At 47.3% G+C, this 20903-nt stretch overlaps 5 protein-coding genes across 5 annotated transcripts; 2 read left to right on the plus strand and 3 right to left on the minus strand.

The window, feature by feature from the left end:
* The first annotated feature begins 5196 nt into the window (after positions 1-5196).
* On the plus strand, positions 5197-6132 carry EDB91DRAFT_284699 (uncharacterized protein). The gene is made up of 2 exons (XM_041326713.1): positions 5197-5380; positions 5455-6132. Exons 1-2 carry the CDS (start codon positions 5365-5367, stop codon positions 6063-6065), a joined length of 627 nt encoding a protein of 208 aa, XP_041183985.1. The 5' UTR covers positions 5197-5364; the 3' UTR covers positions 6066-6132.
* A 532-nt stretch (positions 6133-6664) lies between these two features.
* On the minus strand, positions 6665-9731 carry EDB91DRAFT_1342941 (uncharacterized protein). The gene is made up of 6 exons (XM_041325763.1): positions 9392-9731; positions 9105-9326; positions 8415-9055; positions 8127-8360; positions 7430-8074; positions 6665-7378 (listed from the first exon to the last, which is right to left on the minus strand). The coding sequence occupies exons 1-6, from the start codon at positions 9532-9534 to the stop codon at positions 6798-6800; spliced, it is 2466 nt and encodes an 821-aa protein (XP_041183986.1). The 5' UTR covers positions 9535-9731; the 3' UTR covers positions 6665-6797.
* Positions 9732-11152: 1421 nt separating this feature from the next.
* On the minus strand, positions 11153-13186 carry EDB91DRAFT_1277898 (uncharacterized protein). Its single transcript, XM_041324684.1, has 5 exons — positions 12833-13186; positions 12645-12770; positions 12062-12598; positions 11832-12012; positions 11153-11779 (listed from the first exon to the last, which is right to left on the minus strand). The coding sequence occupies exons 1-5, from the start codon at positions 12911-12913 to the stop codon at positions 11166-11168; spliced, it is 1539 nt and encodes a 512-aa protein (XP_041183987.1). The 5' UTR covers positions 12914-13186; the 3' UTR covers positions 11153-11165.
* A 521-nt stretch (positions 13187-13707) lies between these two features.
* On the plus strand, positions 13708-16037 carry EDB91DRAFT_1098167 (uncharacterized protein). The gene is made up of 7 exons (XM_041317092.1): positions 13708-13963; positions 14040-14188; positions 14248-15233; positions 15280-15385; positions 15436-15632; positions 15683-15729; positions 15784-16037. Exons 1-7 carry the CDS (start codon positions 13721-13723, stop codon positions 15922-15924), a joined length of 1869 nt encoding a protein of 622 aa, XP_041183988.1. The 5' UTR covers positions 13708-13720; the 3' UTR covers positions 15925-16037.
* Positions 16038-16640: 603 nt separating this feature from the next.
* On the minus strand, positions 16641-19651 carry EDB91DRAFT_1077253 (uncharacterized protein; the record flags this gene model as incomplete). The annotated part of the gene is made up of 14 exons (XM_041314919.1): positions 16641-16705; positions 16790-17254; positions 17405-17422; positions 17472-17539; positions 17640-17782; positions 17836-17976; positions 18215-18288; positions 18322-18409; positions 18472-18593; positions 18658-18788; positions 18836-19000; positions 19251-19262; positions 19312-19460; positions 19520-19651. The coding sequence occupies 14 exons, from the start codon at positions 19649-19651 to the stop codon at positions 16641-16643; spliced, it is 1773 nt and encodes a 590-aa protein (XP_041183989.1).
* Between the last annotated feature and the right edge of the window lie 1252 nt (positions 19652-20903).

A 20903-nucleotide genomic window follows, 5' to 3' on the forward strand; every position in this document is an offset into this window, starting at 1 on the left:
CACCTCGGCCCATATGTCTATATGATATGTATCTGGGCCCACCCATATATGTGATATCCAACTACCTCGGCCCACCCATCTATATAATATCTAATAAATTGCTCTCTCGGCCCACCCATCTATATTATATACCCCCACGTCGGCCTACCCGTCTACACAATATATGACTACCTTCGGCCCACCCGTATATATAATAAATATTTTACCGCTCCCTCGGCCCACCCGTATATATAATAAATATTTCACCACTCCCTTGGCCCACCCATCTACAAAATAATACCAATATGTCGGCCCACCCATCTACAAAATAATCTTAATTCGTCGGCCCACCCGTCTAACATGATATATATCTGGGCCCACCCGTCTATGTGATAACAAGCACCCTTGACATACCTAGCTATTTGATACACATCTACCTTGGTAAACCCATCTACATAATATCCAACTACCTTGGCCCATCCGTCTATTGAATATTCATGTCCATCGGCCCACTCATCTACTCTACATATTCCCTACATGGGCCCACCCGTCTCCATCGGGAATAATAACACTCCCAGCCCATCCGTCATAGTCGAGGATATATCTACCTTTGGCCCATGGTCCGCTGGCCCATATCATACGGGATATTATGCACGTCCGTTCACTCGTATAATATGGAGATATGTTACTGCAATATGTGCAATTTCATCATAATATGTATGTCCAGTGCAGTCATACTTGTGCTTCAATCTGAAGTATTAGTCAGCATGTAAAGGATATCATATCCATGAATGGAAATCAAAATCAAAACCAAAGCATGAAATCAAAACAAAATTTATAAGTGAAATCAAAATCATGAAATTGAAAACACCTTAATGCAAAATGGTACATGAAAATTTGTCTTGGAAAAGCAAAATTAGCACCTGAAAACAAATTACTTGCATTTGAAAGTGAAATGAAAGCTCAAAACCCTTGATTGAAATCACTGTGAATTTTATCTGCTGGCACCCTTTATAAGTGACGTGCAAATAAGATATCCCTGGTTACCATTGCCCAGACGTATCAGGTTGCTTTTGGAATTTTGAATTTTAGTCATGAGATACTTTGCTCGCCACATCCAAAACATTAATTCATTGCTGTAGGCAGAACTTGTGGTATTCATTCTCCATATTGTCATCTCTGTCATTCCAGGCATGCAGGCTAATGAGGGCAAAGACAAGAATGAGGACAGATATTATACACACCATTCAACAAATCCTAGCAGGTGAACCCAACATAAAGACTGTCATAAGTCTTTCCTGCTACACCGCAATGTGAATGAGCCTCAATCTGTTTCTCAGCCCCAGTGAGCATTGGACATTCAGTAATCTACCAAAACAGACATAAATATACACAAAGCTACTTTGTACCCTACATTAGTACATACATCATCTTATCTACAGTAATTGATGTGTTTCACAAATGCAACATTCAGGCTACAAAACTTGTTGTTGTTCTTGCTTTCTGTTTTGCTTTTTGCAAAGGTAAGCTATTTTTTTGAAGACTGCTTGCAGCTACTACTCACACATGTCATAACACTATATACTCTCACCAGTGCATGTACTCCTTGTCACACTGTTGCTGCATCCATCATAATACATACTTTTAGCCTTCAATGTTGGACTTTTGGTGTGCATGTTGCAAGTACTGTAACAGTGAAAGGACCTTGATTCAATCACAATCAACATGGTATTGTCATCTTCAAGAAGCAGATGATGGTGAGAAGGAAAGTATTCATTTGGCGAAGTTTTCTGATGCATTCCATGCATCTGTTGCACCTGTATCCAGCACTTCGGTTGGTCCAAAAAACTTGAAACATCCTTCATTTGGGTGCTTTGCATCGTGAGGTGAAGTTTTCTGGCAATGAGCAACCAGGAAACAATGAGGACATGATTGGACATGTGATAGATGCTTACTCACACCATGTTCTCATAGACTCTGAATTTGAGACCTGTCAGAACCATATCTAGTAGGTATGAAAGAGGTTGTGGAGGGGCTTAGCTTCAGCTCGTATGCTGCACTCCTTAGGTGAGTATGGTGCCCTTAACTTCGGAGGACAGATAGGGGCTGCTGAAGATTGACTCCGACATGCTCCGACAGAGGTTTGGTAGCAGGGAACTATGTCCAACACGCTCCGACAGAGGTAAGGCTACAAGGGACTAAGTCTGACATAGAAAGTAAGGCGAGGACTGTCGGAAGACAGAAGTGGAGGTTGGTGAGATAAGTCTCAAAGTCAGAATAGATGATGAGCAGGACTTAAGTTGAGTTGGGGGTGGTTAGGATAGGTTCAAGTCTATATTCATATTATAGAAGCAATACCAGAATACATAGGGTTTATATACTATGAGAATCTGGGCTATGCGGCACAGTGCAGTGAAGTACAAAGTAATAATAAAAGGGACAATGAACCATAGTATATAACAAGCTAAATTAGAATGGAGGATTGGATCATACAAGGTACAAGTGTCATATACCAGATCCGACCGCTCCGATACTGATATCCGCTCCGCTTTCCAACCCCCTCCGCCCCATCCATCCTCCGCTCCGCTCTATCACAAAACCCGCATTCCACCCTACGCTTCCACTCAACCACTCAACCGGTCCCCTTCCATAAACCTCTCCATTCAACTGGATCCCTTTCCCCTTTTAGACATACACTTTCCCCTTTTAGACATACACTTTCCCCTTCGGTACATAGACTCTTACTTCTGGATCACCAGTAATTCCTATTACTGCCCAATCGCTGATCCGACATGTACATATTGATATCTGCTCCGACTTATGTCTTCGCCTATATAAAGTACTTACAAACTATATCCTTGGTACATAGCTTTACTACATAGTTATCCTGATCACTGCCTCACATAGAAGTATATAACATATCCTGTACTTAGATATTTTCCCTTAGTCTTAATATTACTTGTCTTCTCGCAGTTACACCTTGTGAGAATTCTCAGTAGGACCTTGCCTCCTCTGGACACAAGTCTCAACTTGTCATCACCTCTGACCCTCCAATCCCCCGCTCCGACTTAGAGCCGAGCTCTAAGTCTTTTCCATATACTCTGCTCCTATCCAACATTCTCCCTTGTCCCTCTGCATCATCCTCCGCCTTCTCCACCTCTGCCAAACATTCCCTCTGCTCCTATCCACCCTCCGCATCAACCCCCGTCTTCTCCACTCCGCTCCTAGTTGGCCCGCCACTAGCAGCTCTTACTTCCCGACCCTCAAAGCGGACCAAAGTGGTCCATTTGTCCTATCGTCGGACAACATTGGACCCGCTCCAAATTCGGGGCACATACTCAGCTAAGGGTGCAGCGCAAGAGCTGAAGCCAAGCCCCGACCCCTCTGCCTCTTGAGCCGGCATGGTACCTAACAACAAGACTAGACAGAAAACAGACTGTACAAAGGAAACTCGGAATGGACTGACAGGTGCCTCATGCCTTGATTGAGTGAAGGGCAGAGGAATGTACCTGACATCAGAGATACATTTTTGAGAGGTGGAGGAGCATATAGGAGGGTGGAGGACTAAGAATGAGGGCGGAGGATGTTAACTGAGGGCAGAGAAGACTTGTCTGGATTGTGGATATGACAAGACCTTAATATCTGACATTCAAGGTGTATCTTATGTTTTCAATTCTGAACAGCCGAGTAATATTAATACTGACTGACTTCACAGGTATCATAGCTCCAGATCATAGTGTCATATTGTTTGATCCTCAAGCTCATACATGCATTCCTTTCACAGCCACTACCATCTTCAGCATGTCCATTCTGCAAGGCCCTAGGACTCAAGCAACACATCCCGGGACCACAACATTAGCCAATACACCATTCTCATACTACACTCTTACTTTCCTTTGCTAATTTTCAATCTTAAACACATCAAACCTTTTTCATTACATATCATACCACTATAGCTGGATGCAGTACTCATCAGTCCTAGTTTCACATTGTCAGGCATGTTCTTATAAACATGGTTCCATGATAATTCATGTGATACACAACACATCATCATCAGAGAACCGGTGAGCAGATGAGAAGGTTATTTAAAGCAATATATTGTAGAGCATCACAACAATCTGCAATGTTGCAACCTTGTCGCAAACTCCTCATGATAATTTAGATTCTTAGACATCCATGGCTATGTGCCGATAACTCACATTTCTCGCAGTATACATAGTCATATCTAGCAGGAACAGAATTATATCCTCCTATAGTTCCCACGGCTACCATGTCAAGGACTCATCAGTTCTCTGATGATCTAACAGGAATAGGTGAATATTCTAAGTACGTGTTGTAGGAATAATTGTGGCCAATATAGCATAACTAACAAGTTAAAAGTGCCGCATTTATGCATACAAAAAACTAAGGAAAAGGGTCAAGGATTGGGTGAGTATTTGAGCTTACTGTCCTCGACAGCGAGCTGTGGTGTTGTTGCGGCGGTGTTACAAAAACGGATGAGCACAGCAATATCCGAGTGAGCAAAAAAGTATTTCACAACTAAAATTCAAAATTCCAAAAACAACCTGATACGTCTGGGCAACGGTACCAGTGCATCTCGAGTAGATGCTAGATTTACCCAGGAGTGTACATAGCTATAGCATTGAACATTCACCATCATACATCGTGTTTCGTCCCCAATTCAGCTTGGAACGCTACTGGTAGCAACCAGCGGCACTGGATAGTCACACCGTATGCTTCACTCGACACATACGAGCCACACCGCCACCTCAGTAGGTCAGTCGCGAAACAGTTCAATACCCTAGTGAGTGATTCTTGTGGTGTGTCCAAGAACGAGACTCATGTGATCTTTCACCTTCAGCTCGAATCAGTCCATGACGAGAACATTCGAGGTCAATTTTGAACGATCTACGAACGTGAGGCTGGGTATCATGTCGAAGAGTTCCTTGAAAAACATAGGAGTGACATGGACATCGTTCTTATATTTGTCAGTATCTGGCAGTCACGATCTCCTGTGTTACTGTGTAGGGTCGCAGTTCTCACCATGATGTACAGTCAGGTCTCTTTTCTGCAGCCAGCACCACTTTCATTGTTTCTCTTCAATCTAAGCTCGGTCCGGACGAAACCAAGATGACAAACGCCCTTGTAAAACTGCTATCCACACGCTCGACAGCACTGCATTTGACAGCCAACAGCCTGTCCTCCCACAATGGAATGGACCGGGGACGACTGAGATTTGGATACAGTGCCTCACGTACGCCAGTCTCAGTGCCAGTCTCCTTGCTGCCCTGGGTGCTGTACTGGGGAAGCAGTGGTTGGGTCACTTCATCCGCTGCGGACGTGGGCCGATCGATGTCCGCAGTCGTCTGAGGCAACAGAAGATGGATGGTCTCCAGACCTGGTACTTTAGTGCTGTCTTGGAGTCGCTTCCGTTGTTAATCCAGGCATCTCTACTTCTATTTGGAATTGCTCTAGGTGCTAGCATTTGGACGCAGCAGCCGACCATTGCAACTCTAGTAATATTGACGATCGCGTTTGGAGCACTGTTTTACGGCGCCATAATCGTATCTTGCGTCGTTTATCCAACTTGCCCATCCCAGTCCCCTGCATCGACGATCCTCCTGTTTGTCTTACAAAGTATCAGTCGTTCAATGCGAAGATTACACAACATGCTGGTCCACCGGTCCCCATCGCTCCTCTTTGGAATAGCCTCTGCGTTCAGGCTGCGTACTGATATTCGTAGGGGTGACGATGATGGCGACTCTGAATTGCTGCACAAAGTTGACGCTCTTCAAGACGCGTCTGCGGTTCGCTGGATCATGGAGACAGCTACGGATCCTGATGTCATTACCTCAGCTGCGCTAATGGTTCCTGAGGTTGAATGGCCCAAATATATTGACATCTCCCTTGCGATCATGCAACTACGAAATACCTTTCTAGGTTGCTTCGAAAGCACTCAGGGCAGGCACCCCAAGCTTGGTCGTCATTCAAAGAGGCGCGCAAATGCCTGTGGGAAGCTCTGTTTCACCTATACTTCACGCGGACGGACGGGGGAGATATGCCCCAGCTGTTCTTTGACCCGTTAGAGTCGGCATCAGCGACATCGGTCACGGCGCAGTCTCCTGATATATCTTGGTTCACCTTCCTCGAGCTGCGAGATGTCGAGATGCAATTTATCTGTGACATGATACGGAGCGCCTTCCGACTTAGCTTAGGGCATCATCCTTTCGTCCCCAGGATACCCGACTCACACCTGGCATGGATGTCATTCTCAATTCCGCACTGTTTAGATGCAATTAGCGTTTCCAAGTCAATAGACACAGATGAGCTGTGTTGGATGCTCTTGCGCAAGGCTTGGGCGTATGCGTCCTCGCAACGGCTGGACGAGGGCCTCCAACATGTTATCTGCATCCTCGTACAGCACACCCTGCGACATATGAAGGGAGAACAACAGACCGTATCGCGCCCTATGGAGGCGGCGGTATCGAACGCACTGGGTGCACTGCGGTCGGCACCGAGTGTCGATGCGGATGATGATCAGGTTAATTGGCGGAGCTGTTGGGATTGGTGCAGAAGGTGGAGAGTATGAAACTTCGCGTCACGAGCTGATTCTATCACACTGATGACTCCACTTCGTCAATGCCTCGGTGGGTATAAGTATTGAAATATATTTTATATCTAATTCACCGGATTCCCTGCAAGTGCACTGGCACCAAGTCCTGTAACCTCCGTCTGTCATTTTGTTGGAATTAAACATGAAGTTCATTTCTGCAAAATAAGATCGAAGGCACGCTGCCTCAACTACAAGTATACCTATTCTACTTGGCAGGTAAAATAACTCCTCCGTGCAAGTGCTCCGGTACATGGGCCTTGAGCCACAGCTGGAATACTTCTCCATCATCGATTCTCTTCGACCTGCCTGGGCCATAATGAGAGTAGATCACCGTTAAGCACTTCATTACAACTTTCCAGTTCTCTTGGTGCGATCCCGATGGACGCAGGTCTTCATCACGAAGCCCCGCTAACAGAAAGCCGCTCTTTTTCTCCCCGCATCCAACGGCATCCACTCTCAGCCACTGCTCAAGTGGTCTGGGTTTGCTGAGGAGCTTGCCTTCTTCGTACCGAAGACAGACCCAGGCGAGGACCCAGATGAATGACTCAGCATCATGCTGGTACAAGTGCTCAATTTGGCCTGCAATAGCTTTCTTTGTGAGAAGCTCCAGTGCCATGAATGGTACCGTTCCTGTGCGCTCGAGGCCACTGGGACTTTCGTCTTGAGTCGATGATAAGTCGTAGTCGTTGAGGACGCCGATCCAAAGATCGCCTAATTGGTATACCATGAAGTTGCTTGGGCTAGCATCGCGGTGACGGACGCCGTTCTTCCAGAGGGCATAATGGCCTGTTGGCGTGTTTAATGGACAATAAAGAGCGCGAAGGAAAGAACACCTACAGAGTGCAATTTGCCACCATGCGCTGAGGAATTCCATCCCGCTGAGCGTCGTGATCGGGATAAGCTTTCTAAATACGATGATGTACAAGACTCGGCTGCCGCGCTCGGCGTCTTCAAGTCCCAGTGCCTTTCGGATTTTCGCTGTGGAAGTTTCTTCGAACTTGTAGGACCATAACATCTCTGGGACATGGCCTACCACCTCTGCCTCTTGTTTCGCAATCTCATACACCTTCTTGAGTATGGCAGGCTCGCTTTCACGCGACTCTTCTGGCCAATAGAGCTTGGCAACCAGTCCAGCAGATTTGTTATGAAAATGAGGCGCCTGTTCCAGACCCGATAGCGCCTGGCTCTCCACTGGAAAGAGGGTGGTTGCACGTCCGCGCAGACCGTAATGAGTCGTGCGCTCGTCAGACTTCAAATCCAATTTCAGGTCGACATCCATGCCGTTCTTTTCATCCGGGATGACAATCTTGTCCGAAACTCCAGGCGTAGGCTCGAATTTCGTGTTAAGGCCCCATTGTTTGTATTTCATTCGCTGCATAACGAGGAGCAAGACCATAAAGCGCGGAAGGTCCTGAACGAAGTTGATGCCCGAGCATTGAATTACGTCCTGCCGATCAAAATACCAGATATAAATGACGTCGTCTGCAACGAGCGATAAGTTTGGTGATAGGTCAATGGTAAAACACCGACTTACTCATCACTATAGAGGAGATGACGTGGAGACGCGCGATATGAGCCGCGAACATCTCCGCAGCGTACAGACCATTCTGGACGATAGGATGAAGTTTTTTGGGCTCCTTCTCATCGGCCTCCTTCTCGTTGTTGCTCCTGGTTCGCTTGGCAGAGGGCTCGTTGGAGTCCAAGTGACCAGAGTTACGTTTCCGGTCTGCTTCCATTTTGTCTCTGATTCGCTCAGACGTCCGTCTTACTGCATCACCCACGTCAGTAAGGAAGCAATAGGCGGAGATAGTGAGCGGCTTACACTCATGCGATGCCCCATGGGCGGTCTGAGTAGGACCAACGGCAGGTCCTGAACCTGTTAGCTCAGCTGCTTTGCCTCCGAGTCGCTTGGACGTTTGTCTTGCTGCATCGCGCACATCGGTAAGGAAGTAGCAGGCGAACATACTAGGGGGCTTACACTCATTCGATGCCTCATGGGAGGTCTGGGCAGGCACAGCGGCAGATGTTGAACCTGTTGGCTCGATAGGGTCGTCCGTTTCCTTGCGATACACCATATGAAGATCCTTAGGAACAACGTAATCCGTGTTGTATTTCTTGAACGGCGGAAGAGGCAGACACTTCCGCGTGCGTTTGAACTCCACTGTCGATCGAACATCAATCCATCGGAAGTTGTTGTTGGGCGGCTCAGCGGGCGTTTTCTTTGACATGTCTCGAGCACATTTTTGAGAGACGACAACCACGTCAGGCTTGCGTTTAGACTGTTCACCCTGGTGGTTTTGGAACATGGGCATTGGGTCGTTTGTATGAAATAGGATGTTGCTGTCATCCTTGGCGTTAAAAGTAGTTATGCCAGGCACCTTCAGCTTGCTCAGTTCAAGGAGGGCACAGTTGGCAGCTCTGACGAAAGGCGCATAAGAGGCTTTTTCGTTCTCGGATTCACAACTTGACAATAGCGTTAATCTTCTTTCAGCGTAACTGAATTTTCACTTACAAATTAGTCAAGTGTTTCGCGATTTCCCGTGCTACGCCTGTCCCATTGCAGAGGTGCAGGACGGCCTTGAGGGAAGTTCCAAGTAGTGTCGATTTCTCACTATCAGGAAGGGATTGGGAAGGATCTGTGCACATTTCAAGGAGCTCCTGCAGCATTGTGTCGGCATCGGATTTCCTGAAGTTCTGGACATCTCGCCCGATCCATAGGCGGACATCATCGACTCTGCGTGAGCAGCGAAGAAGTTCATATGGGTAACGGCGGCAGGAGCAAAGGAAAAGCTAACGCACTCAACACCTAGAGTACTGATATGTTCGCTGACAACAGCGGAGCCAACTGCGTGTGGAGTGGACTTGAGCTTGAGCTCGGCGGACACGACAGAGTTACGGAGAGGTGTCTTCGGTCCAGTGGCGCCAGCATTATTATTTGCCATGATGAGAGGCTATAGAAAAGAAAAGAGAACTTTGGGGGACAAAAAGACGCGAACCTAGGCTCGCTTTTAAGCTAGCACAATATCATTGTTAGACATATCAAGCCAAGACCCCCAATCGATAGTTGAAGGAAGTTTAATCGCTGAGCGCTGAGCCACAGTCACGGTGAAGTTTGTGGCGCACGTGACAACGAAATCAAGATTCGAACCACATCATGATGCTACCATCAACATACGTGCACATATGAGCTGCCACCCGCCGCATCCGAGCCAGAGTTCACTTGAACATTTTGGCAGCACTAGGACATACCCAAATCATGTGTCGCTGCCTTTCCCTTTGGCATGTATCCGGTGCGTTTTCTTAACGAACATTTACCATAGGCCTATCTTTTGGTCACCAGACAAGGGTCTTGCATTTCATTCAGGTCCACAAAACAGTGGCACGTGGGCGTCGGGGACTGATAAGGGTCTGATAACTAGCTGCTAACTTCGCGGCCGCCCTTTGCTTCCATTTTGATTTACAAATTTTGAACTTCCATATCGCCAACCTTTCGGATGACGAGTCACCTCTAGTCATCTCCTGAACGCGCAAATGTGGAAATAATCTGATGGTCTTATCAGACGAGTCTCTGTGTGCCTCCGAACAACTGGGCTGTGCGGTCTTTCGCTGTGGAATGGAAGTGGGAGAAGAGGACCCCGACTGCTCCCCCGGTAGCGCTTCAAGAAGTCTGGAAACTACTCATCCTATTGTCCTCATGGTTGCGCCTCGGAGTCCATGGCACGAATCTCATGTCCGACGGTCGTGCACCGAGAGACCCTGGAACACTGATCTCGGACGTGATGCATAATGTACGTTGACCGACGTCGTCGTTATCGTAAATGTACAGGCACTCGATGGTTACGAATTGACTCAAGTAATCTACCAATTAGACTTCGTGAATGACAAGCAGATCTTTCTGGATGTGATAATGTTCGACGAAGAGATGGGGCTCGACATGTTTCTCGCACGAGGAAACCGCTATCCAAACAAGATTGAAGTCACCTTAACGGCAGGGAAACTCCATCTTCAAACCAGGAAATTGGGGGCAATCGAATACCTTTCCAGCCGCACACGGGCTGCGACAAGCAGGCAGACTGACGAGATGCTATAGCCGGTTGGATTATTATTCCGCTAGCTGTCCAAAGCAAAAGCCAGCAAATGCAAATGCAAGGTCTCCACACTGCGATGGACGTGGTGGCATCCTCCCTGCTTCCGCTGCTGGGCCATCTATACTTGTGACGGTTTAGATGTAGTTCAAGGGATGGATGTGATCTGGTTAGCTTGAATATTTGTCGAGGTCTGAATAGGTTTCACCGCAGCCGCAATTAACATTAGAGTCAGGTTCCAAAAGATCCGGAAGCCAAGTTCAAGAGATCGAGTGCGAGAACGCCTACATACCATTTGAATTGAGAGATCGACGCGGCGTCAGTACGAATTACTTACCTTAGCACAACCTTAGCAGGTCGTGGAGACAATGTCGACTTCAAATCAATTTAAAACCACATAGTTCAACTACGGAGTCGTCAATGGAGGCGTATATTCAAAAGTGGGATTGCAACAATCAATGACTTGGGGACCCATCATACGCCCAACCTCAGGGTCGCCATTCGGTCAACCAAACATCTCTTGGTCCCGGAAGTAGACTCTTCTCCCTCCGAATAAACTGACCGTACCCCATCTCCCCAACGACCTCCCCATGGCTGAACACCACCTTACCCCTGATAATCGTGTACCTCGGCCAATTTTTGAACTCGATGCCCTCAAATGGCGTATAGTCGATAGCATGGTGCAGCATATCGTTCGTGAGATTGAATGACTGGAACTTCGCTTGTGGGTACCAGATTACCAGGTCAGCGTCGAAGCCAGGGGCGATGCTACCCTTTTTCTTCAATCCGTATAGCTTAGCCGGGTTGGTCGATGTTACCTCAACGAACTTCTGTGGGGAGATGCGCCCAGAAAGGACGCCGCCGGAGAATAGAAGCGGAACACGAGTCTCCACACCAGGTAGACCGTTCGGGATGAAACGGAATTTGCCGTATGGAAGGTTCCCGTGTTGGAGACCGCGCTGCTTTCCATCTGGATGGTGGTACTTGGTAGGGGAGTGGTCTGAAGAAACGATGGTGAACGTTCCATTCTTTATCCCGGCCCATATGGCATCTTGGTCGCACTTGTCCTCTCGAACCGGAGGTGAGCATACGCACTTCGCACCTGTATGTGACCCGTGAGAATAAGAAAAACAGAAACGGAGAGGAGTCATTACCTTCGAAGTCCCCCTGCCGCATGGAATCGGCAAGAAGGAACATGTACTGGGGACACGTTTCGCCGTAGATAGGAAGGAGCCTCGTTTGTGCATCGCGGATGTGCTTCGTGGCAGGCCCGCCGGATATGTGTACCAACAGGATCGGCGTATCCATGAGCTCAGCCAGACAGATCACGCGGTTCTGTTGTGAGGCTAAGCATGTCATTTTGGACAAGGAAAAGTTGACTTACCGTCGCTTCAGCCTCTACGATCGGAGGTCGAGATGTGCCATGGTGATGAGGATGCGTCATGAGCTTCTGCTCGAGATGCTGTGTCATCCAGTCGATAATATCGGTATTCTCGGCGTGCACCATAGTGGTGATACCAAGTTTCCGAGCGGAATACATGACGTCGAGAATCTGATAGTCTTGAAGTTTCAAGGGCTTGTATGTCATATACAGCTTCACACTCGTAATTCCATACTCGTCGACCATACGCGGAAATTCATCTTCCACGATTTGTGGCGTCGGATTGGAGATGATGACGTGGAAAGCGTAGTCGCAGTAGGACTGGCCCTTGGCGAGCTTATGATAGTCCTCAATGACAGGAATGATACTCTCGTCCTTCTTCATTTGAGAAGCGAACGTAACTACTGTTGTTGTTCCTCCAGCTACCGCACTGCGCGTGCCGGTGTCGTACGTGTCACCGACATAGTTTTCGCGATCTGGGATGGCCCCATTCGTAATTACAGAGCGATCAATATTCACGTCGACGGCTGCTTCGTATATCTGCACAACATGATAAGAATCTGATAACAAAGGAAAAAAGAACAACACCAGCCTGGCTCAGATGGACATGGCAGTCGACTCCTCCAGGAGTTATAAAAGCCCCTTCAGCGTCGATCTCTTGCGCACCGGGTGTGACTGGAAGACGAGGACCAACAGCGACAATAGTTCCATCCTGATATCATAGGTAGAAATATACTTATTAGACTCGGAGACGACAACAAGCGGGATTCGTACTTTGACACCAATATCACAAGACTCCCAAATATCTGAGGCAGTCACGATGGTACCATTGCGAGCGACAAGGTCGAAATCCATGGTTGGGTATCAACGAAAGTACCAAGCATATCACAAGAGACGATAGAGATAAATACTCTTCTAGAGATAACAGGAAGACCACATGAACGTCATCTTACCTTCATCTCCCAGAAGCGAGGTCTCGTGCCAGGAAGTATACCTCGATCGTGACTGATTTTAGTATATAGTCAGGCGTCCGATAAAAGCCTAGTCTCTCGGGACCCGTAGTTAGACCTTGAAAGAAGGAAGATAGTCTCGTTCCTTGAATTTATCAAGATAAACGCCTGACATATGCTCATTCAAAGGTTCGGAATGTTCCTCACTGGCCTATTGCCTTCCGAATTTCGATATTTCTGATGTTCTATGTTTAAATCAGTGCATTGATTGGATAGGAAACCTCCTCACCCGAAGATGGTATGCCGAGCTCATAGGTTCATCGTACACTTGAAGGACACTGCACGGCTGTTCTTCATACACACCCGCAGCACATGGTTATCAGAGTCAGAAGAAGGCTGTCACGGTAGGAATATATAGATCTAGAGTCAAGTTGTTGAACTTCCGGTTGGCAGATGCTGCATGCTATGACGGCAATTCAGTGCACTACAACTGCCATGCCAGCTGCACCCATATGTGCTTTAGTACTTGTGCACCTTCGTCGCTTATCGCAGTGATGCATCGATGAACTTTGAACGTTGAATATTTCGAAGTTCGAACAACGGAAAAGGCCCGTGGTGATCAATTACTTACATAGAAACATAGCCATGAGTACAAACAAACTCATACAAATACAGGCTCGACGCCTTAAGGCTTCTGATCATTTACCATTACATGCGGACCATGGTCTCCAATGTTCACCCCAACGGACCCGACAACAGCACTGCGGACATTCTCCAAGGAAGGGAGCGCATCGTATCTTACCCTGGTACGAGTCAGTTCAATGGTCGCGGTATATCGGCATGTGGCCTTGCAGCCATGAATTTTGCGAGAGTACTTTCTGAACTCGCCCACATCCATAGCCAGGAGAAGTTGGCAGATCTGATTCGAGCCATCACCAGCAAAGAGATAATTGAAGTCAGTGTTTTGTATGCGTCGGGGCCCCTCACTTCTCATAGCCCCTCACTACTACTTACGAAATATCACACTCTAGGACATTGTCTCCATCTGCTCAGGATGGTCAAGTGACCTGCACCTGGAAGTCGAAGATATCCAGCGGGTTCCTCTATTCGACAAGTCTCTGAAGCTTGTAACAACCCGGTTTGGTCCCCCACAGTTGAAGCATTTTAAGCGTACCCTGCAGTGAGTTCGATCCTTCCTTCGTCGGTTAAATCATCTTCATCTTCTGGCGATCTTCTCAGATACATGCAGACATTGACCTCCTCCGCAACCGTCATCATCACCCGCCCTCCTGAGATCATCGCATGCATGAAGATCAAAGGACCGGGCACGGACGTCTTCGTGATTTTTGATTCTCACCCGCGGCCCAGCTACCCTTCTGGAGCTGGCCTTATTCTCAGTACATCGATTGATCAAGCTGCCTCGCGCTTGGCCAGTATATTACCTGCTGCCGACAACCATCTCCTTTCCCTGAGCGGCTTGCAATGGCAGGCTCAGCTGCTTAATAACGTCTCAGGCCACATCTTCGTATCAAATGGACCACCCGCAGGCATGCGAGGCATGCAGCAGTCCGTAATTGAGTCGAGTTTAGCTGTTCTGAGGTTGCAAGCCGAAGTGGCTGGGTTGAAGCAGAAAAATGCCAGGCTAACTTCGGAAAACGAGATGCTTGAAGGGGACGCTCAACGCTTGGAGGATGCTTTGAGTGTCGAGAGGAAGAAAGTGACGTCGCTCGAGGCATCCTCCAAGATCGTGCAGAGCAGGAGTGCACGGCCCCTCCCAGCATGGCCTCCGAACGCAATAGCTGGGCCATCGCGACTGGCTTCCTCAAATTACTCGTCCTCTTCTTCCGACAAAACCCTGAATTGCAACCGCGATGCACGCGCTTGGCCATCGCTCTATGATGCAATCAAGAATGACCCTTTAGAACATGAGTGGGAGCTCGACGGCCTGAGTACAACTGCGGCCTTCGAATTACAGCAATCTTTTGACATCGAAGATATGCAACTTCGAAATCAGATGCACGCTCTGGTTGCCACAATCCCTCACAACTTTTCGTGCGCGATATGCATGGAAGAACAACCTGCGGACAACAGTGTGGAGCTTGAATGTAATCATCCGATATGCAGGGTTTGTATCCGAGGGCACGTTTGTTCGAAGATCGAGGAACATCGATTTCCAGTCCTATGTCCCGTGTGCATGACAGAACCAAATAATCGTCGACCTGGAGGTTTGTACATCCTCTGTAGTGCCCACTGCTAACTCACCCTCCGTAGCGATCTCAGGACTCCTTGTTCAGCAAATCGGTGTCGATGAGCGGCAATATGCAATTTGGGAAGAAATGGAACTAAGCCAGCTTTCAGTTCTCCTTCACTGCCGCAAGTAAGTGTGTCACCTGTGTTACGTTCCAGCGTGTCGACCGTGTTGTTTAGATGTCAGCGGTCCGTGCCCGTAGACAAAGGGGAGCATGAAGAATCTCGCCTGCTGATTTGTCCTCTACCCGATTGCAGCCATATTTGGTGCAAAGCGTGCCAGCAATCTATTACTATCGGCGGTCCTCCCCATTCTTGTGACGGGACCTCGGAACTGGACCATTTAATGAAGCAACGCGGGTGGAAATACTGTCCAAGTAAACATTCTTCTTATCGACTATCTGCTGTTACTTATTGTCATTAACAGACTGCAAAACACCAGTCCAGAGGGACGGGGGATGCAGCCATATGACTGTACGTGATCTACTTCTAGACAGGCATGTCGTTCTAACATTTACACTGTCGTAGTGCATCTCGCCGGGCTGCAACACTCACTTTTGCTACATTTGTGGGGAAAACATCGTTCGCAGCGCCTTGCGTAGTGAGATTCAGACCGCGATGTCTGCTCACTATCGCGTTTGTAAATTGTTTGATTATCCTGGGGAGTGAGGTGCTCGGCAGTGGCGAATAAGAGTGTTGTAGCGCTCATTACGTAGAGTTGCTGTGTATACATCGTTATGACGGATCTTTCAGAAATGCAGGGACGGTTTCGGATTCGAATATTACAGCGGGTTGGAGAGGTAAGCCATCAGCAAAAGTGCCCAAACCTGACGAGGTCTTGGATGGCCTAACAAGACCATACACGACCTTGCGAATATTGGAGGGCCTGCGATGCCTTGCGAGGAAATAGCCCCGTCTTGGATGGCCTTCTGAGAGCGCGTCTAGGATGGCTTTTCGAGGGTGTGCTAGGTAGGTTGACCTTGCGAGGCTGCTAAGGCTTTCGAAGCTTGCAAAGGTATACTAGGCCTTGCTAGATCACTCGAGACTTGTGTACATTAGAAAGCCTTATGAGATCACGCGAGTTGTGTGTACTTTGAAGGGCCTCAAGAGGCAATGCATTAGTGTACAGTATCAAGATACATCATGTGTATGAAGTCCGAGTCCATATCAGTAAAGTCCAGAGCGTGATTGAGTTGATGGCAGTGGTCAACAAGCGGCAAAATGAAGAATGAAGAATGAAGCTGCGAGAAAGTTTGTAGTCCTAGTAACCGTTCTTGCATCGACCAGAAGTTCTTTGTGGGGCGTCCAGAGCCGTAGTAGCTTTCTTTTTTCCTTTTCGCTTTGAAGGATGAGTGAGGGGTGGAGGGGTGAAGTTGTTGTCATTGTCAGTCAGATCTGACAGTGGGGATGAGGTGCGTGGAGGTACTGGTGTGGTCGCTGGCCGGGACTCCTAATCATGACATCAACAGAGTAAAAAGAGAATGATCATAGTGACATACCCCAATCATACCCAACTGCTCAGCCACAAGCTCACCTACTGAATCCTCATGCTCATTGCGAGTAGTACGATGAGGTTTCGGCTTCGGTTTCGGTTTCGGCTTTGGACGTGGAGGCTGGTCCTCATCATCATGGTGAACAGAGGCACTTGCAGGATGGTGTTGCTCGCTTGACCGAGGTCTTGGTTCCTCTCCATCAGAATCTGCAGGGCCTGCTCGGATCGAAGCACGAGCTGTATTGTGGCCAGCAGCCTCAGTGGAATACCGAGGCTTGAACTTTGGTGGCAATGGGATGTGGGGATTGGACTGGCGCCGTTCACGAGCATCAGATTCTGAGCGGTGGGTTGGGTTTTGAGCTGGTACCAGTTTGTCTTCTTCGTCATCCGAAAAAAATACACCATGATGGTGCTGGGGCAAGGACTTCTTAGGTAGTGGGCGCTGTTGTCCACCCTGTCGAGGGTGAGTTGGTAGTGGTGCAACCTCATCGTCGTCATTGTCATAAACTGAAGCATGGTGTCGAGTGTTGGCCTTTTGAGGATGTGGTGAGTCGAGGTCCTTGCTTGCTTGTTGAATTCATTTGGGTGCATGTGGGATATCCTCTTCAGGGTGGCGCTCTGCAGGGCGGGTGCGCTTGCCACTTGTTGAGGGCTCACGAAGCTCATTAGGGTTGCCTGGATGTGACGGTGGTGAGAATTAAACATCAGTAGCAGTATCACATACCATTTGATTGAGCTAATGCAGAACGGCATGTGGCTTGCTGAGCACGAATTTGTGCGATGTCGTCATCGCTTTCCTTTCACATGAGCTTGGCAGAGTGTGAGTTCTCCTTGGTTGGTTTGAGGTGCCTGTGAACAATTAGAACTGAGCTAACCATGCAGAAAAATGTACCTGTTCCACCACGCGAGGGTGTCTTTGACCCATGGATTGTTGTCGTTGTCTAGCATTTCAATGATGGCCCAGAGGAGCTCATCCAAGTCCATGTCGCCAATACACTGTGTCCAGTGCTGAGCGCTGCTGATCATAAAGTATGTCTATGGGTTCATGAGAGGGGCATTGATACCAATAGCAAAAGAGCTAAACTTACGATAATGTGAACATATGCGATGATGTATTTGTTAACAGCTGTCAGTCCCCATGCACAATTTTTGGATGGCTTCGCAGAGTTGTGAACATTTGACAAGTCATTCATGACAGATGATGGTCCAATAAAAAGATGTTTATAAAACTATAGTAACTTCGTTATAAACTTTAAATGATAGCGTAAAAGATGAAGACGCACCCTCAGAACAATGTGGTTTCAAAACAGGCCGTGTGTCTTCTCAGCAGCGTCATAAATGCCATGTTCATAAAAGAATGTTGGCCAATTGTGTGCCATCATGGTGATTTCGCCAGCTTGCAAGGCAGCCATAGCACTGAAAATAGTGACGTCAGTACAAAGAATGAAAAGTAAAACATACACAAACCAACTTCTTCCGAGGGCAAAGTAAATGGGCCAACTGTGGGTGATTGAGCCCACGCATCGACTTATCCTCGATTTCTGGAATTGGCGGGTCAAGAGCATCAGCCTTACTATACATATTCAGCCCAATGTATTGCAGGCCCTTGTGCTTGATGGAGCTCAAATCGGCCGACCTGCCGTCGCTCATACCCTTCAATACCTATCATGCAAAAGATCAGTTGTCAGGGTCAGATTTGAGTAGAAACAAGCACATATAGTTACCATTGCAATGATCATGTTGAGTTTTTTTGCTTGATATGTGGTCGAGCTCGCTCTCGAGACCAGGAATATAGTCGATGACGCCATTGTAAAGTAACAAATGCTGATTGGTGACATCTTCAGGTCTGTAGCGAGTTAGCTGTCATGTGAGATATATATAAGGTACATACTGTTTCAGGTCGCGCTTACCCCCTTGGTCAAATTGAAGACCAGTCCTGAAGGCTGCGGAAGGTATGCCAAACGTATCCAGAAGGCTCGAAGTCTTCCTTCCCGCATTTCGGTACAGCTCAGTGTCATCCATTTTCGAATCTTCGTGTTTCCTGCTGCCAAAGGTCAAAATTTTATGGCACAATTCAGATTACAATACCTTGTTGTGTGCTTGCGAGAGCCTGATGATATGGAACTGATGAGGTCGTTGGTGCTGGTGTCACCGGAGGAATTCTTATGCTTGCGTTTGCTAGGCCTTGATGGTTCTGGTGACTCTGACCACTTATTCTTGCGTTTTCCAAGTTTCATGGGCTCTGGAGAGGATCTGATGGAAGAAATGCTAGTGCTTTGTATATACATTGCATCCGAGTCGGGGGGATCAGAAGAGCTTGACGACGTGCCAGGATGACGACGTGAAGACATGATGGTGGTTAGACGTAAGGGTTAGGGCATGGGACCGATATGATTAAGTTCCAAATGTTTGGTTATGTTGACATGATATTAGGTCACATGATTATATGCGCTATATACGCAACAAGAAGTACAAAATTAATTCTACAGTTACACTGACACACTGAGGTACATCCCTATAGTTGGGGTCAATGCAATAATCAAGATATACAAGAAAACACGTACTTGGAGGTGGCCTCACAGACCATGGTAACATCTGGATCTTCCTTGATGACTGGTGGTGCGTTGACATTCCCTGTTCCCTCTGCCTCATCTGCGCTATCATCATCTTCAGTTGAGCGAAAATTTGACGCATCCTTCAAGCGTAAAATGAGCTTATATAGTGTAGATATCAGTTTTTGAGAGTAATTCAGAAAATAAAAAGATTACTTACCAATGGTCCTGGATGCTCGGGTGTGAAGTTGATTGTGTAAGTCGGCCATCCGGCAAGAAGATTATCAATCTCCATTATGACCACGTTGTCGTGGAAGAAGGAGGTTCTGTTGGCCAAGTTGAGAGGTGTCATGAATGTTACCAACTGCATCTAAATTTCGATTATCAACCCTAAGTCACCTTATCCGATAAGATTAGATTAGATAGATCCCTGATAAGATAAGATGGATAACCGATTAACGATCACTATCTTTACTTCACATCTATACTACATCGACGTCATCCATCTATATCCGTAACCCTAGACATACGAACTCATCATATCCTTAGAAGTCCTATGATTAGGCAACGGGTTACATCAGGGTTACATCATAAGCATCTACATGCCTCTATGATCGAACCATAACCGAGAGTCCTTTACGAGCTATCTCTTGAAGAGTTATCACCTCTTCACATCGCAGACCTTCACTTCTCACACATGACACGTTAAGAGTTACCTCTGCCATTCACCGAACCCCTTACATTAGAACCTGTTGCACAGTCACAGCTAGAACCCATAACCCTTATCACAGAAGCACCGCTCATAGAGAAGCATGCTCATTACCGAAGACCCTGGAGAACCCCTAGATCCGATCGTACCCGATACATCTCCAGATCCTATCTAGATCCTCAGATCTAGATCCCCAGATTCCATCTCTTATCGAGATCCTTAATTAACGCTCGAGACTTCTTGTCACAGAACTCTCTCACACCCTTCTTAATCTCCGCTCACCCTGAATAGAAGCAGTCCCTGAGAACCCTGCTTAATCACTGATACCCTTGACCCCTATGAACCCTCTACCCTTTCTTCCTTGTAGTTGATTGGTTGATAAGACGCCCTATACCCAGGCGCAATGTTATGATCTTATATAGATATATCACTACCTTTCATACTCAGATATCTCCGCCTAGAGAGTAGTATATAGTTTAGGTCGTAGTCAGTAGTACTCCTTAGACTTAACCTCTTCATTCCTACCCAGTGTAGACTCAGACGTTCACTCTCAATAACATCTCTTGCTCTTATCCTTGATGAGTCCTAGTGGTTGTGTTAGGCCTTTACCATTTGGTGAACGCTGATCATAACATTCACTGGGTTAGCATCAATTCATTTCACAGGTGGCAGTTACTGACGATGTCATACACACAGAGCACCTATGATCCTAAGGTTTATTTACTGTTACATCATTACCTGCTGGATTCCTCATTTCATGTTCCAGGCATGCGGTAGGCATTCTACTACTTGCGCTGGAAGATTGCTAATTTTATCTCAGGTATCTGCACACCAAACGCGCAACGTGCATGGCGCAAGAAAATGGGTCTCATTAGCATCATCTTGATGGAGATGG

The sequence above is a fragment of the Suillus paluster genome (genome assembly GCF_016628075.1).
Source record: "Suillus paluster strain FC165 chromosome Unknown EDB91scaffold_2, whole genome shotgun sequence".
NCBI lineage: Eukaryota > Fungi > Basidiomycota > Agaricomycetes > Boletales > Suillaceae > Suillus > Suillus paluster.

Coding starts and splice junctions, on each gene's coding strand:
- EDB91DRAFT_1342941 (XM_041325763.1), bottom strand. CDS start 9,534: ATGGCAAATAATAATGCTGGCGCCACTGGACCGAAGACACCTCTCCGT. Junction 8,361..8,414: donor CCATGGGGCATCGCATGAGT/GTAAGCCGCTCA, acceptor TGGGTGATGCAG/TAAGACGGACGTCTGAGCGA. Junction 7,379..7,429: donor ATGGTGGCAAATTGCACTCT/GTAGGTGTTCTT, acceptor ACACGCCAACAG/GCCATTATGCCCTCTGGAAG.
- EDB91DRAFT_1277898 (XM_041324684.1), bottom strand. CDS start 12,913: ATGGATTTCGACCTTGTCGCTCGCAATGGTACCATCGTGACTGCCTCA. Junction 12,599..12,644: donor TCCATCTGAGCCAGGCTGGT/GTTGTTCTTTTT, acceptor CATGTTGTGCAG/ATATACGAAGCAGCCGTCGA. Junction 12,013..12,061: donor TCGTAGAGGCTGAAGCGACG/GTAAGTCAACTT, acceptor GCCTCACAACAG/AACCGCGTGATCTGTCTGGC.
- EDB91DRAFT_1098167 (XM_041317092.1), top strand. CDS start 13,721: ATGCGGACCATGGTCTCCAATGTTCACCCCAACGGACCCGACAACAGC. Junction 14,189..14,247: donor CATTTTAAGCGTACCCTGCA/GTGAGTTCGATC, acceptor CGATCTTCTCAG/ATACATGCAGACATTGACCT. Junction 15,386..15,435: donor GTTCTCCTTCACTGCCGCAA/GTAAGTGTGTCA, acceptor CGTGTTGTTTAG/ATGTCAGCGGTCCGTGCCCG.